General features: G+C 37.4%; 1 protein-coding gene across 5 annotated transcripts in view; it reads left to right on the forward strand.

Moving 5' to 3' along the window:
- Window positions 1-16,126, forward strand: part of NKAIN2 (sodium/potassium transporting ATPase interacting 2) — a 511,838-nt gene that overhangs the window by 433,963 nt on the left and 61,749 nt on the right. For all 5 annotated transcript variants that reach the window (XM_072926844.1, XM_072926845.1, XM_072926846.1 and 2 more), the window contains one exon: window positions 3,576-3,776. In XM_072926844.1, the coding sequence (XP_072782945.1) occupies window positions 3,576-3,776 (201 nt within the window). The remainder of the gene's footprint in view (window positions 1-3,575; window positions 3,777-16,126) is intronic.

The following is a 16,126-nucleotide window of genomic DNA, read 5'->3' on the forward strand; positions in this document are numbered from 1 at the left end:
ATTTAGGATAATGAAATCTTCCTTGACATACAGACTTTGAACAACAACATATTGGCTTGCCCAATGTGTATCAACAATTCTCGTTAGTTTTCATAGCTTCAAGGCTTATCAGACCATTTCTCTGCATTTCCCTGAACAAAGTTTGAGCCACAGATGTTGGAAGGGAAACAGACGGCAAATACACTAGAGAGCATAATAAATCCCCAGCTTCCATTGTAGACTTTGTCTATGTCCACTAAAACTGTATTCAAACAGTGAACAAAGTAAATAGCAAGCAGAGTTTGTCCAAAAATAGCTCTAAATGCTGTCAGTAGAAGAGATGTTAATGATAGATACATCATTCCCTTCTTGGCTTCCACAGTTCTAAAAGAGGATTCAATTCCTTAAGTGTTTTCTCACTAAAGGAAACTTTTTCATAAGCTGGGTGGCCTTCATTACTGAGCAACAGGAGCTGCTCTACTAATATGGTTGTATGAAAGGGGGCATGGCTTGAAAGTTATAGGCAAGTCCAAAGCACATAACAATTTATACCTAAGATTTAACTGTGCAGCTTCTTTGTAGTTAATAGGCTCCTTCTATGTTTATTCTGATCCCAGATATTTTGGGGATAGAAATTTGCAAGGTCTGACTTGCATGTTGACTTCTCAAGATTCAATTTCATTGTTATTCTTAATCCATCCAAGTTGTACCTGACACATGAGTGGTGTCTAATCTCACAGAACCAGATTTCATGATTTATTATTTTGCTTTCTGAAGCTGACCTTTTTTCTTAACTGGCTCAGTATGTAACAACTGCTTTTTGAAAGCTTTCTCAATCATGTGATGAAAAGTTCTTTAATATTTGAAGCTGTGACTTTCAGTAGGATTATTATTATTATTATTATTATTATTATTGTTGTTGTTGTTGTTGTTGTTGTTGTTGTTGTTGTTGTTGTTGTTGTTACTACTATTAAGAATTAAGGAATATAACATTTCTATGCTGGGTATCTGATCTATTTTAGAACAAAAAAAAAAAACAACAGAATAGTGTTTTACTGATTATTTTGAGAAAGAAATAGAATATAGGTCTGTTAAAGATCTATAACTTTTTCACTGGTAAGCACTCAAAGACTATTCCTGAACAAAACAAATCCTAATCACAACATTCAACTTAACTGCCAAAAGATTATTTGAATGCAAAGGAAATATGTAAATATTTTTTTAAATCATCTGAGGATAAATTCAGGGATGGGAGGAAGCTAGATTTTGTGAACTATTTTATTTACATATGTAATCTTAAATATTTTAATGTGCAATTATATTTCCCATGTAACTTGGAAATTTGCTTGTGCTTTTAACTAATAAAGTGTTTTATTATTGAATCTGTGGTAAGCAAAAATAGCTGCCCCTAGAGAAGTTATATTCTACACACAGAGCCAAATTTTGATTTTTATGTTTAGCTCCTCTTGATCCATTTTCACTTCATCTGGCAAATGCATAACAAATACTCAGTTCCTGCAAACCGGTTTATCACTTTCTTTTTCAAGGAATACATTTTTCATCCCTAGTCTGCACTTTGTAAAATATATTTAGTCCATCATGATTCTTCTCAAGGTATTGCAAAGCTAAACAAAAATAGACAATGAGTCCTATTCATTTGTGCTGCATTTCTGATAAGAGAGTAGGGGTTTTGAATTTTCCATGGTAATGGTTGAAAGTTCTTTTGACAATAATGTGATGGATTCCAGTTTCAGTAATTTAGGAATAAATCTATTACTTTAGGCAAAGTTACTCCAAAGATGTCTATTCTACAACTTCTTATTTTAAGTGAGAAGACCAGTGTTCCACTTGAGGGGCTGTAGCAGCCCTGCCTTCAAAAAGAAAAATAATCTTCTGGCTTAGGTGAAAGGTAAAAATTCCCATTTCCAAGGACCACGTGGCAGACACTTTCCAGTGTCTATGGCATTAGTAGGGAAAAAATACAGAGAAAGGAGATGGTTTTGCGGGATGAAAACTTATAAATATACATCAATATATAAATTTGGGCACAATTTGCATAGTTTATAGAAATGTTTGCTGTAGCTTTGATCAAAACTAACAAATGCTTGAAGTTAGTTGTATGATTAGATACATATGAAGCATTTTAAATATTCTCATACAGCTCATTATTTTCTGGATTGGACTGTTGTGGGAATGAGGGGTAATTATTCATTGCAAACATATTTAAGTCCTTCCTGTCATCTGATAGCTGTGTGCGCTTATGCAGGATAGTGACTGTTTATTTTTTTAAATGTAAAAATTTTCCATACTTTTGGTACAAAGTGCAAATCAGAGAAAAAACATTAAGCTACACTGCAGCATCAAGTGAAACCACAGATCGACTGACAAAACCTCTCTGGATGGAGTTAACGCATCATAAGTTAGTGCAAAAAAGTGAAATAAGTAGGACTGCAAAAACAGCTCTTTTGAAGAGAGGGAAATGTGAATACAACTTATCTGCTATAGAATAGCATTTTATTATGTTTGGCATGGTAAGCCTAATTAAATAGTTACATTTTAAAATCTTTATGAGAATCTTAATTATTAATGACATCAACAGGCTGAAAAAATGTAGGTTAGGTGTGGGGAGAGTTCAGCTCTGCAAAGACATTACTTAAAAGCAATTTTTTTTGCATGACTGGGCACATGTGCACACAGACTAGATAGTCACACTTTACAATGAGGTTACAGTTATAAATTATTTATAAAATGTTGGTAAACACTGTAGGCAGTTACAGATTCCACAGTCCATAGTTTTGTTATAGCTATCTGTAACACCCTCAAGTAATGTGCAACCACATATAATTTATGAAAGTAATATCCGTAGTGTTGTTTATGATGTGTATTAATAATTCATTAATCCTTTATGAACTATTTATAAATGCAATCCTAATGGAAGGCATGGCTGACTAGTTACTCTGGTATCACACTAGCTGTGTGGGAGTTAAATGTTGCACACCTCTGCCCCTCTTTTTAACTAGCCCAGTAGTCTTTAGACAAGGCAGCACTCACTATTTCTTTGCAGGATCGTAGGAAATTACCAATCAGACAGAGGCATTGTAAAGAGATTTGCCTGCAAGCAAATGTATAGGATCCTTTTCTTCAATCTTCTCCAATATTTCAGCAGAGTTCTCCTTCATTGGGTCCATGAGGAAAAACTCCTTGCAGATGATGTGTGTATATTAAAGTGTATGAAGTCTTAATTCTGGGGGATGGTTTTATAGTTTGGTACATCAGACCAACAAAACATGGGCCATCTATCCTTATGGTATCCACTGGAAAATGGCAATTACAGAAATGAGTGCTATGGTCTAGGCTGCCATGATGTCTAGGAACAGATCCTGGCTTGCAGGATTATTTTTCTGCTCCAAAGCATTTCTGCCTGACAGGGTACAGCTACTTCTGCTTGCAGCAGGCAAGCTCCACTAACTTTCATGCGACAGCGCAGTTTTATTGCAGCTCTTTGCTTCTTTATGCATGCTGTGAAATCCTTTGCTGAGGCATTGGATACCACAGTACCATCCCCATGCATTAATTCTTCTCTTGTTCTTCTGCAGGAAACAGATCTCATTCTGACCTTTAACATCTCAATGCACCGTTCCTGGTGGATGGAGAATGGGCCGGGCTGCACCGTGACCTCAGTAACCCCAGCACCAGAGTGGGCACCAGAGGATCATCGTTATATCACTGTCTCGGGGTGTTTCCTTGAATATCAGTACATAGAAGTGGCTCACAGTTCTCTTCAGATCTTCCTTGCAGTAAGTGTTTACAAATAACTTCAATTCCACCACCTTTGCAGGATTTCTTCTTGTATTTATTGGAATAGTGGATGTTTGTGGCATTCACTCACAAACCCTAGATTTGTGTCTTAGTTTAGTTATGAAACTCAGTTGTCATTCAGCCACTTCAAGATAGCTGCATGCAAAAATTTCCAACATACATATTTATTATTGTACTAAGAACTACTGACAAGGCACACTCTGTTTTCCTGATACTATAATATATAAGTTTTGACATAATAGCAAGTTACCGATATTGTTGTGAAAGCCAAATTAAATATGAAATTGAATACAAAAGACAAACCAATGGTAAAAATAGATTCACGGATCAGTTCACAGGACTTAAATATCATCAGTTTGTCTTTAACTGTATTAATTGACACTAGACTACAGTAGGAGAGGCTTTCCCTCCCCTTCCAAAAAAGTTACACTTATATGAAAATCAAAACCCAAGATCTTAAATCTTTTTTAGGAGTACAAGAATTCAATGTTACACTGCAGAAAATTTATAAGGGATGAAAACTGTTCGCCTGGGGGGAAAAATGTATAATGGAGATCACAGCTATCCAAAAAGTGAGCAGCTTTTCTATCTACCTATTCCCCAGCATTTTATATCACTCAAGCTTTAATCGTGGAATTATAGCTTCATTGAATAATTTTGGTTGGAAAAGACCTCTAAAATCGTCAAGCCCAACCCTTAACCCAAGACTTCCAAGTCCAACATTGAAGCCTGCACTTAAGCACCACATCTACACATATTTTAAACACCTCCAGGGAAGGCAACTCCACCATTGCCCTGGGCACCCTGTTCAAGAGCTTGACAAACCTTTTGGTGAATAATTTTTTCTTAATATACTACATAAAGCTTCCCTGGTGCAAGCTTGATTTCCCTTCATCCAGACCAGGATGCCATTTGCCTTGGCCACGTGGGCACTCACTGGCTCATGCTCAGTCAGTGTTGACCAGCACCCCGAGTCCTTTTTCAAAGGGCAACTTTCCAAACACTCTGCCCCCAGCCTGTGGCAGTGCCTATGGTTGTTGTGACCCAAGTGCAGGACCTGGCACTTGGCCTTGTTGAGCTTCACCCAATTGGCTTTGGCCCATTGATTCAGCCTGCCCTGATCCCTCTGCAGAGCCCTCCTACTCTCAAGCCTTCAAATACAGATAACCAGGCTATTTTTCCTGCCTTTTTTCTTTTTTTTTTTAATTTAATGAACGAGGAACAAGAAATTTGAGGTAAATGTAGTTCAAGCTCAGTTCTGTTCCTGATTCAACAAGGTTTTTTGCGTCTGTATTTAAATAGACCTGTTTTTGGATAAACTCATTCTTTTCAAGTCAAAGTAATGGTTCAAAACAACAAGCCATTAGTAATCTGCTAACTGTAGCTAACTACATCTGTGTTATACTCCCATTCATGTTACTCTAAATGTGATTATCACAGGTACAGAGCTGCACCTGTAAGTATGGGTCAATTTTACAAATTTTAATGGTCAATTTTACAAACCTTGTGCTTGACTACTGTTTACATAACTTTCACATTTCCCTTTGTGGCTATTTTTTTCTAATAGTGTAAATTCACTCCCATATTAAATTTGATTAAATGGGAAACAGAGGAATTAATTAGTGAAACTCAGTGACATATAATACAAAGAAAAGCACTGTTTGTGTCAGGAAAATTAACCCACAAACATCAGAGGTTTATGTCCAAAAAGGAGACAGAGGATTCCCCTTTATTCAAATAAAGAGTTACTTTATTTGAATAAAGCGAGAGTTCATGGGCATTTCCCATGGGGTCTCTCTAATTGTTAGAGGACTCAGCCTCCTTCTTATCTGAATTTTCCCTGCCACTCTCTTTCCCCATTGGCTGAGGTACTTGAGAGGAACAGACTTTCCAAATTGCCTAGGACCCGCTTCTAATATATACCTCCCACCTTTTCTTTTCCTTGTGTCAATCAGTGGAATTCCTAAGGAATTGCATTGTCAGTGGAGTTGGACTAGATGATTTCCAGAGGTCCCTTCCTACTCTAACGATTCTGTGAATCTGTGATTCTGTATTTCCATGGCAAAACTCTCTCATTTCCTGCCCTCCCCAATTCTTAATCAATATTGTAGCTGAATCTGCAAAGGTGACATTTTAGCTTCATCACACTTTGACAACAATATCTATTTAAAGGTTTGCTGATAAATGCAGAAAAAAATGCATAATTTTGGCCACAACTAATTCAATTTTTTTTTTTAAAGAATCAACCCTTAATGTAGCCTGTGCTCACATACTCTCCACTAGGCATTTCTCCCAGGAAAGTCTGATTTACAGAGCTCCCAAGTCTTGAGCATCTGGCCCATCCAATATTCTCTGCAAGGACCACAACGCTGCCTGTCCTTATTGTCTACAAATTACAAAAATGAACTGGTCTAGTGATGGCATGACTCATATACACTTCAGACAATAAAATGTCCTTGTGTGTTTAAAGGTTATTGATTCTTGTTGCTTGCATTAGAGAAGCTATTTCATTTTCAGGCCTACTGGGTTATCAAGGATAGATATACTTAAATGACTGATCTCTGGAGAGAATTTTTCCAGGTAAAGAATGAGGTCAGTCGTACTAATAGGGTTTTGATTTGCAACTATTTGAGTTGCATTCTATATTGTATCTGCAGAGTGGAGTCTGGCTGAAGCTTCCTACCTCTAAACAATAGGAGGACTAGCTGCCACTTCACCATGGGGAGAGCAGTGTTTGGGAGGGACACAGTGCAGGTTATACACCACTGTTAATCTTGGCATGCCCTATCAGGGTTTAAGGTAGTCATTGGCTCTGAGTATAAATGGCATTTGCATCCCAGCCTTTTGTCATACAGCTGAAAGTTTCTTGTAAGCTGGCAGTTTCTCAAGCACTCACGCATATCAATGTCTAATTCTACTTACAGAGCCTATGTACAATTTTCCTCATTTCCACAGTTTGTTGAATTCTTGTCTTCTAACAGAAGGCAAAAAGCTTTTCAGTTCAGGCCCTGAGTCAGAGGGTTCTGCTTCCAGATCTAGCACAATGTTCTTTTGAAAGTCCTTTCATCTTTCTGTGCCTCTTACCAAGTGCCAAAGAGAGACAAAAGCATGCCTACATTTTTCATGTTCATTTCATAAGACTCTGTACCATTTGCCTAGATAGAGATCTCTTGAATCTTTCAAAAATCCCCTAAATATGCAGGACACCCAGTACAGGAAGGTCTTTGTGTGGTACAAGGAAATTATAATGTTAATTGTATTTCATACAGAAATTGAGCTCAGATTGTCTGCATCTCTCTTTTGTCTTTGTTTTACTCTTTGATTATGCATGACCTGCCCTCACTCCCACAAGTCTGTTCTTGCAAAAGTCAACAAATTAAAACCCATTTGTAGATCAAAACTCTGAAAATATGCAAAGTAGAGATCAGCCTTAGAGATAAGTGTAAAAGAATTACAAGTCTATTTGCCAACACAGGATTAAAAGTATTTAGTATGCTTGTCTTTTACTTCTTGCACACTCAAAAATCTATTGATTTTAGTGGAGATAAGTGTCTGAGTTATGGGAATAAGACTAATGTGAAGGCATCATCTTATCCAGTTTGGGTTTTAGTCATATAGCCCTTGAAAAGATGAACTATGTAATATTATTCCAGTAAAACAAGTGGAAGAAAGGCATTTCTTATGTACTGCATCTGCATTATTGATGGTAATTTACATACCAAATAAATAAAACCATAAATAAACTGTTACACAAAAGTATTGACCATTTTCAAAGTGATCCTGTCCACGGACTTTTATGTGCTATATATTAGTCTGAATTTCTTTTTGTTCCTTCCTGTATTTATGCTTGAGCACATGCTTCATGCAATCATTAAAATTATTATTTCATGCTTCAAAATTTGTAATATGTAATTACCCATCCGTAGTATTTATGGTAAATGTATACTGTTTGGATTTCTGCAAAGTCTGCATTGTTCACAATACCTTTCAAGCCCTGATGCTGTCAGATTGATTTAAAACATCATGAAGCATAACTGTGTTATTAAGAGGCACTGGGACAGCTATGAAGTTAGGATGCCAGCATCAAAATCTCTGCTCTGTTGCAGACTTACCATAAGACCTTTGGCAAGATGCTTAATTCATGCCAATTACTGTCCGTATTATACAAACAGTGGTTCTTAAATATTTGAGAAAGATGCTGCCAGGACAATTCCATTAAACATTGCAGGTAATCCAATATTATGGAAAGGTAGTCTGTGTATGTATTTTAGCACTTAGAGCAGTAGAATAGCATTAATGTTCTCTGCTTCTCTTAAGGATTAATAATTAGAATAGGATAGTCTTAAAATCTTTGATGTTTGCATAGCACAGGTGGCATTAAATACTCTCATGCCCAGGCGGAGAGATAGGAGTACTCAGTAAAAGTGTACTTTTACAAGAATATATTTACTGAACTGTCTACCTGTGTTTTAGACCTCCATGCTCAAATATGTTACGCAGAGTCTAACACTTAAAGACCCTCAACATTGCTGAGGAAATACGATTGGGAAAAAAAAGAAAAAAAAGCAGTTGTTCCCATCCAAAAGAACTAACCTTCAAAGTATAAAACAAGCCAGCCAGCCCATATGGAAATGAAAGGAGGACAAGACAGGAAGACAGAGAGTGAATACTAGTTTGAGGTTTCATTGGACCTCCTGTTTGACCATTGTCATCTTTCCTGTAGGCATAATAAAAAAGGCCCTATGATTCAGAATGAGTAAACTTCTGATAAATTTTATTTGCTGGAAAATTATTCTATAAAGCAGTAAAAGACAGAAGTGTGTGAAATTTAGGAATTGGCTGAGAAGAAGCTGGTGTCTCATTAGTAGTGCACTCTCACACTGATAGGAGGGGACAAGCCAGGTGGGACAGGCCACAGGGAGCCTTGCAAGAGAATGAAGTAGATGAATTTCACTGGACAAAACTGAGAAGAAATGAAGGTTTTAAAGCAAGAGGTGGAAAATAATCTCAGCAGTGGGCGTTTTCAGGAGTAAGGAGAAGACATAGCAGAGGAGGAGAAGCAGGATGCTCCTCAGAAGCTGAGACTCACAGAGTGAGACATCAAGAGGGTATAAGTAGGACACCAAAGGTTAATAAGAGAGCTTGTAAAGCTCTGGCATTTAAACCAGAAAGAGAAAACAAGCCTTCTGCAAGGGAGGTACATTGATTTCTTTTTTTTTTTTTTTTTTGTCCTTGTGGTTTTAATTTTAATTTTTATTTGGGAAGATATTGATAATACCTGAGCAGAGAAAAATGCCAGAAGTTCCTCCAGAAAAAGCTGCAAATTATAGAGCAAGACTGAAAGAATCAGGCAGCAGATATATCACCAGGACAGACTGCATGATACAAGGTGAGGCCAAACAGCAAAGGGAGAAGAGAATCTGGCAAGTAGCCACAGGAATGCATGGAAAATAAAGCTGACTAACTAATAATGCCATTAGGAATGAGGCAAACAGCAAAAGAGTGTTTCTGTGTCCCGAAATATTCATGAGTGGAAAAAACACAGGGGTTTGCCCTGGATAGTCCAAGCTGAAATTCTAAAATTAAACAGGCAGGTGCCTTTGACAGAGTTGCAAAAGAATATTCTAAGCGCTTGTACTGTAGCAACAGCCTTCACTGTGCTCAGGTGGATAATACTCATCTTTTAGGAGGAGTGACCTATTGATGTAGCCCTTGTGTTCTGCCAATAAACCAGCATATTCCATTCCTCTACTCAAAATACATACAGTGTGATATGCTGGGAAGAAACAAAATGCAGCAAAGCTCTTGCAAAACATTAAATGCAGCAGTAAACACAATGTTGTGTTCTTAATTTTCCAGTCTTTTTCACCCAATATAAAGACCTTCAGTTATTCAGAAAGTACATCTTGCACATAAAAGCCCATTCTTAGATTTGTCTGTGATAACTTTGTTCCTGCACCTCCCTTCTGTCTGCAGCCTCCATCCCGTACAGTACTTGCTTGTACTCATACATGTACTTTGCACATCAGCTATCTCTTCCTGTACTTTTAGAGTTGTGAGCATATTTATATGTGGTAAGGAGACAAGAGTTCATGTAATTAAACTGTGACTCATTGAATCTAATGGACAAAACATTATTTAATTGAAGCAAAGTTCTTTTCTAGGGCAATACAATGGTTGAAAGAAAATTGATTCTTAGTGATATAGGTTGATACTTTAGAAAGTCTTTTTTTTCACTGTGGGACTGGGCAAAATCAGCACAATGTGAAGAGGTTATGCATCATTGTAAAATGTTAACAATACTGTCTTGCCATGTTAGCAGACAGGCATCAGGTTCAAGTATCTTTGACATTGGCTCAGAGCACAGTATATTGCTGTTTCTGTGTTTGACAATAATGCTAAAGCATATGTCATTAGTATTTCGAAGTATTGCTATAAGAGATTTTTTGTAATGTCTGTATGTATTATCTGTTATTGCTTCTATCAAATTTTACCTGCATTTCTTCGCTTCTTGCAGAAAACTGAATTTTACACATCAAAGCATAAACATTTTTCATAATGAGTAGGTTGCTTTGTCAGTAGCTTTGTACTCATTCATTTCCATAAAAACTTCCCTTCTTAATGAGCTGTGTTTGTATAAAACTAAGCTATATAATTGTCTGAAAACAAGTTTTCTCCAACTCAGAAGAGAGAAGTCAGCTTTAAACAGTCTTACCTAACCAAGGCAAACATGATTGTCTCTGAAGGGTTTATATCCCTGGTGGAGAGAAAGACAACAGCACCAGCACGAGCTGAGACTGGAAGAAGCAGTTCTGCTTCTCACAGATGTTCTTGCACTAGCAAAGGCAAAGAGCATATGTGGGGGGTTTTTTTTTGGTGTTTTTTTTTTTTAGTGAGATTGGAATTATGAAAACAAAGAGCTGAACATTGGCCTCATTACTTTGAGGCCTGAGTGAATTTTCCTGAGAATTTGTTTTGACAACCTCATAAGTATCCCTTGACACAGGGACTCTAAATTCTGGTTGACCCCACGGTGATATGGCAAAGCAATGAGATTATGGATCCCCAGGTTCAGTCCTCATGGCTGTCCTGGGGCTGTGTGGTGTGGGTGGTGCCGTGCTGACTGGTGATGCTTTCTTTCTGACTTGCTTCCTCCCACAGCTGGCATTTAAATTATTTCTCAGTTCTGGTATTGGCATAGTCCTGTTTTTATTTCACTGTTGTAGCATGAGAGCTGCATGTGAACATGTTCCAGCTATACATAGGTCAGGTGACTTGGACTGGGGCCTATTTACCTGGTTTTGGTGAACCTTTCTCTTTGAAGAGATTCTGGATAAAAAGCCTAGTTTGTTTGATTTTCTCTCTATACAAAGGAATTTACAAAGTCTAAACAGCTTATTACACTTGAGATGTAAGAATAATACTGAGAAGGACAGCTATAATAATAAGTAGCCCAAGCTTCTGTAATCGTAAGTATTCTTTTACAACATGTAGTTAAACAACAGGCAATACCTCTTCATACTGAAAACTCATAGTTGAGTGCCAGGTTCACCAACCTGGTTCTGAAAGTACAATAAAAATGAGGGCTGCTCCTTGGAAATATTGAAAACCCCATCCACAGTACAGCTATGCCTTAGTGTCACCATGTTTGGTATTCCTGCTGATATTACAGTACTGTTTTGTTCTGCTTTATACAGAAGTGAAATTTGCCATTTTGTTTCATATCCCAGAAAAAGCCCCTCTAATTCTAGAAGTACAGGGACTCAGTGTACGAGTTAAGGTGATTTTTTTCCTGAATATAATATAGAGTGTCAAAAACATATAACAAACTTCCTCACTTCATCATAGACAAACATATTAAAAAAAAAAATCAACAACCAGAAAAATACAGAAATATGATTGTTTCTTAAATCTGTGGTGAAATTTTAATGGCATACTTAAGTATAATTCTTCATGCTTCATTTTTGTGTGCTGTTTGCACAGCTTCCTGAGCAAAAGATGAACTGAGCACATAAAAACATAGTATTACGAAAACATAGAATGAACTGTTTTGCAGCTTTAGTCATGACTACTCTGGTCACAATACCATGGTTCTGAAAATCTGGCCTGTAAAGTTCACTAAAGATAAACAATGTCAGCAGCTGTAACTGAACCTTATTGAAGACACTGATCAATGATAGATTCCTGAAATTCTATAATCCAACTTGAGTGCTTCTGGTAGAGCTAACTACCCCATTAAAAATAATAACTATGTCTAAGGAAAAAAAAACCTAGGAAGTATTTAGATATTCTTGATCTTTAGTGTGTGTACAATAAAAACAATTATATGACATTATGAATTCTGCAATTTTTTTCCCAATTTTCTAGCAAACACATTGTAACACAGCTTTTGTCTTCCAGAAAAAAAAAAAAAATTTGAAGTACCTTGCTTTCATGCAACTGTACCTTTGGAATAAGTGTCTGAGTCAGGCTAAGTTATTTGGGTCAGAAAACTTCTCACAATATTTTTGATAGCTTAAGTTTCTCTTGCAATCTCAGAATCAGAGCTAGTTGGGAATTTTCTGAAGGACCATGATTCTTTTGAAAAATGCATCAGCTCTGAAACGTTTTGTCTTAACATAACAGTGTCTGATGATCTTCACTTAAAGTGCAGGCAAGTGAGCTTTAACATAGTACCTGGTTTTCTGGTAGAATTTTTGGCTGGCTGCTGGGCTCTGGACTTTCATAGTACATTTATACTTGTACTTTAGGGCTCATCCTAAAAACTGAAGCATGATTATTCATAATGTTTGACTTTTGCCAAAATCTCTGTCATGCATTCAGCCCAGACCAGTATCCCTGTCCCAGACTGTGTTGGGCCATGGGTACAGAGGTAGCACAAACCAGAGAGCATCTCTGATAGCCAGTTTGGACCTTCTCATCTTGTTCTGAGGCAGAAAAAGAGCTTATTTGTGTGAACATAAGCTGTGCTATACCATTTGGCCTCTAGGTCAGAAGACAGTCTGTAGGTTATTTCAGTTGATACTATGTCTATATACACACTTCTGTATGTTCACAAAGTCATGGCAATTGCACACTGAGAGTTGGTGTTCCCTGGACATTTAGCAACACCAATGACATCTAGATCTCCAGCTTGTGTTTGAGTCATTCTGTGGACTCTCACCTTGCAGTTCAGGAAGGAAATGTGAATTGGAATCCTAGTGCTGGGAGGGGAAAGTTTATCATATGTCTTAATTTTTTAGTGCTTATGTAGCATACAAAACAGTGCATGCAATGGCTCTCTGACATCTGCAGTGCTGAAGTTCTAAGGAAACGGGAGACTGAGATTGCAAATTGAGTCTTTTTCTTGAATTTTTTTTAAAATTACCACTTGAAGCCTAGATTTTAAGTGGTAGGTAATATTCATTACTGAAAAAGTAATTGTTCCATCTAACTGAAGAAATTACTTACCCTTGAAATCAGAGGTTATCTGTTCTTTGCTCATATTCTCAGTTGACATCAGCCAATTCTCACCACTTCTTTAATAGATGTCATCTTCAGCACCGGTTGGGCAGGTAGAGAGCACATGCATGCATTTCTGATGTGTCTGGGGGGCTTTCAAGGTGAGCCCCTGAGCAGCACCTTTCACCTAATCTGCAACACTATTGAGACATCAGTTTTGCAGTACCCAATTGCTTGAAACAGACTGGCATAAAGTGATTCATGTTTTCAAAACCATTGGAGCAGGTTTTTTCCCAGGAGGCAGCATTCTTTTAACTCTACCTTTGAACTTTGTCAGCCTCTATTCTGGTCTGAGCACAGTAAAGGAAATAGTTACTTCTTAATGTATACAATTTAATAATGAAATGTTGTGACTTTTCCTCTGCTTTATTTTCCTTCTGTATGTCCATGTTTTCTGAAAACAGATCGGCTGTGTGTGAACAATCACAACCAGAGGAAAAAAAGGCATCTACAAAGCCACAGGAGCATTTGTCTTCTGGTAACAATTGTTTCCATAGATGGGAATTCAACACTGCCATGACAGAATTTATTTTTCCTTATATGTTCACAATGATCAAGTAGTGACATCTGGAATCTACCCCAGAGGTTCAAGTCAATAAAATATTAATATCTGCCATTTCCAGCGAGAAGGTTGTAACAAGAACACAGTAGAAAAATCTCTGACATTTTTGCATTGTTGTTTTGCACCTAATTAGTTAACTGTTTCCTTTTCCACATACTCTTTTCATAAAGATAGGAAAAATAGACCTGGGGTTAGGATGCAATTCCCTACCTTCCATTTAGGTCAGCTGTTGTTCAGACAGCCCTGTTTCCTGGGAGTGCTCTGGGAAGTGGCTACCGAAAAGGGGCTGGATCCTCAACACATCCTCCCCACTCCCACGGAAGAGCAGCTCTGGGAGGAACTGAACTGACTGCACACATCTGATTCATAATTAAAACCAAGCACAGAAAGCAAGGCAATGCTGGGCAGCCTCACCTGAAGAGCTCGCCATTTCCCCAAGAGATCATCAAGGCTTTCCTTAGTAATTCAATTCAGTGTATTCAGTCACAAGGAGCAGAGAGAACTGGAGGAAGAGAAGCACTGTCAAGCCTTGCTTTAGACAACTCCATTATTCCCATTCCTCTCATTCAGTGAATAAGTATTAACAGTCCTTTATGCATAAGAAAAAATAATGAGGTTTAATGAATCTTCAAAGATCAGCTATTTCATAAAAGCAAATGCCATGCTTTTATCAGTAAAAGTCCTCCAAGTCCAACATAAGCAGCAGAGGGAATTTCTATTTTAAAGCAAATTGCACCCAGTTTCAGTAAATTATCATAGAATGATTACTCAACTTTTATCCAGTCAATGTTATACCTCCCTAGTGAACCAGTTTATTGTCAGTATGTCTGTTTCAAAACATGTCTTCCCTGGAAAGCACTCCTTCATTCAGCTTCTGGAAGCAGGCAACAGCTTGAAGCTAGCAGCTGCTCTCAAACAAAACAGGTAGAGAGGCAGAAAGGCTGCCGAATCCATAACAATAAGCACATCATGGCATAATTACAGTAAATCTCCAGAATGGTCTATTCACACAAAATGGCATATGTTTTGGACAGAGGAAGTTTGTACTAGCAAGACCATAGTATAACATAAGCATTTTCCACAGAAGTCCTGTTAGCTTGAAATTGATTTTTTTAATCTTGAAAATTATCATTGACAGAACAGAAGATAATATTTGAATGGTCAGCTAGTTAGCTTGAAGGGAATATAATTACTATCCTGAAGGGCAATAGCAGGTGATAGAAAGGTTTGGGGGAATTTTGCAGTTGTAGCTGCACAATGTAATACTGGTGCATCCATTTAACCTTTCTTTCATATGCTCTTCTTTCACCGCTGCATGTAATAGCAGCTCTGCTTTCTAATGTCTTCATTTGACTTTGAACAGGTTAATAGGATTTATTGCTTCTGCAGCCTGCCTACACAAAACAGATTGTCAATATGGGCAATCCTTTGTGGTCTGCCAGGGAATAATAGACTGCTTTCTCCATCCCTGCTTTTAGGAAGTGATTTAGTTTCCTGAAGATTTAGGTACAAAAGGGAGAAGGGGGCAGGTAGTTTTTCTGTGTGAGTCTATCGTGAGCTGGCACTGCTAAATGGCCACTTGGCATTTGCTGTATCAGCTGGTGATGCTTGCTTCATTTTCAGATGGCAGCCTCCTGATTCTCTGTTAGAGACGCCTGCAGAAAATTTGCTGTGTCTAGGCAGCAATAGTACAAAATACATAACCCAGATACATTTGAAAGGTTGCAGAGGACTTTTGCAAACATTTTCTGTTACAAACTCCATTAAATGATCTCATCTTCAAAAACGTTAATCTGCTAAATCATTGTTTGTACCCTGTCTGAAACTACATTTTAGGTTTCAGTGGCTTTGTGGTTTGTAAATATCATTCTAAAATCACTGTGTATCATAAGAAAAGGATTTTTCCCTAGGCTGTTAGCTCTTTTTTGTCATGATTATTGCTTCCTGCTGCAACCATCAGAATACAGAGATGCAGCAAATTTTACAGAAATGTGAATTACATGAACGAAACAAATTGTCATTTTTAATGCATCAGATCTTTCCAAATGTCTTCTGCACATGAGTTATGAAGCTCTGACTGAGTGGAAGAGGTTAGCTACATTAAAAATTATTATACTGATTATATCTGAGACATAGGTAAGCAATACATGCTGCATTTCCAGTCTCTTTTTGATTCTGGAAACAAAACTGCAATGAGAGGTTCACTATGAAGATCCTAAAAATTGCCAAAAGTAATAGTCATTTAATGCTTTAATTTTTAAATAT

This window comes from Taeniopygia guttata, chromosome 3 (genome assembly GCF_048771995.1).
Source record: "Taeniopygia guttata chromosome 3, bTaeGut7.mat, whole genome shotgun sequence".
Taxonomy (NCBI): domain Eukaryota; kingdom Metazoa; phylum Chordata; class Aves; order Passeriformes; family Estrildidae; genus Taeniopygia; species Taeniopygia guttata.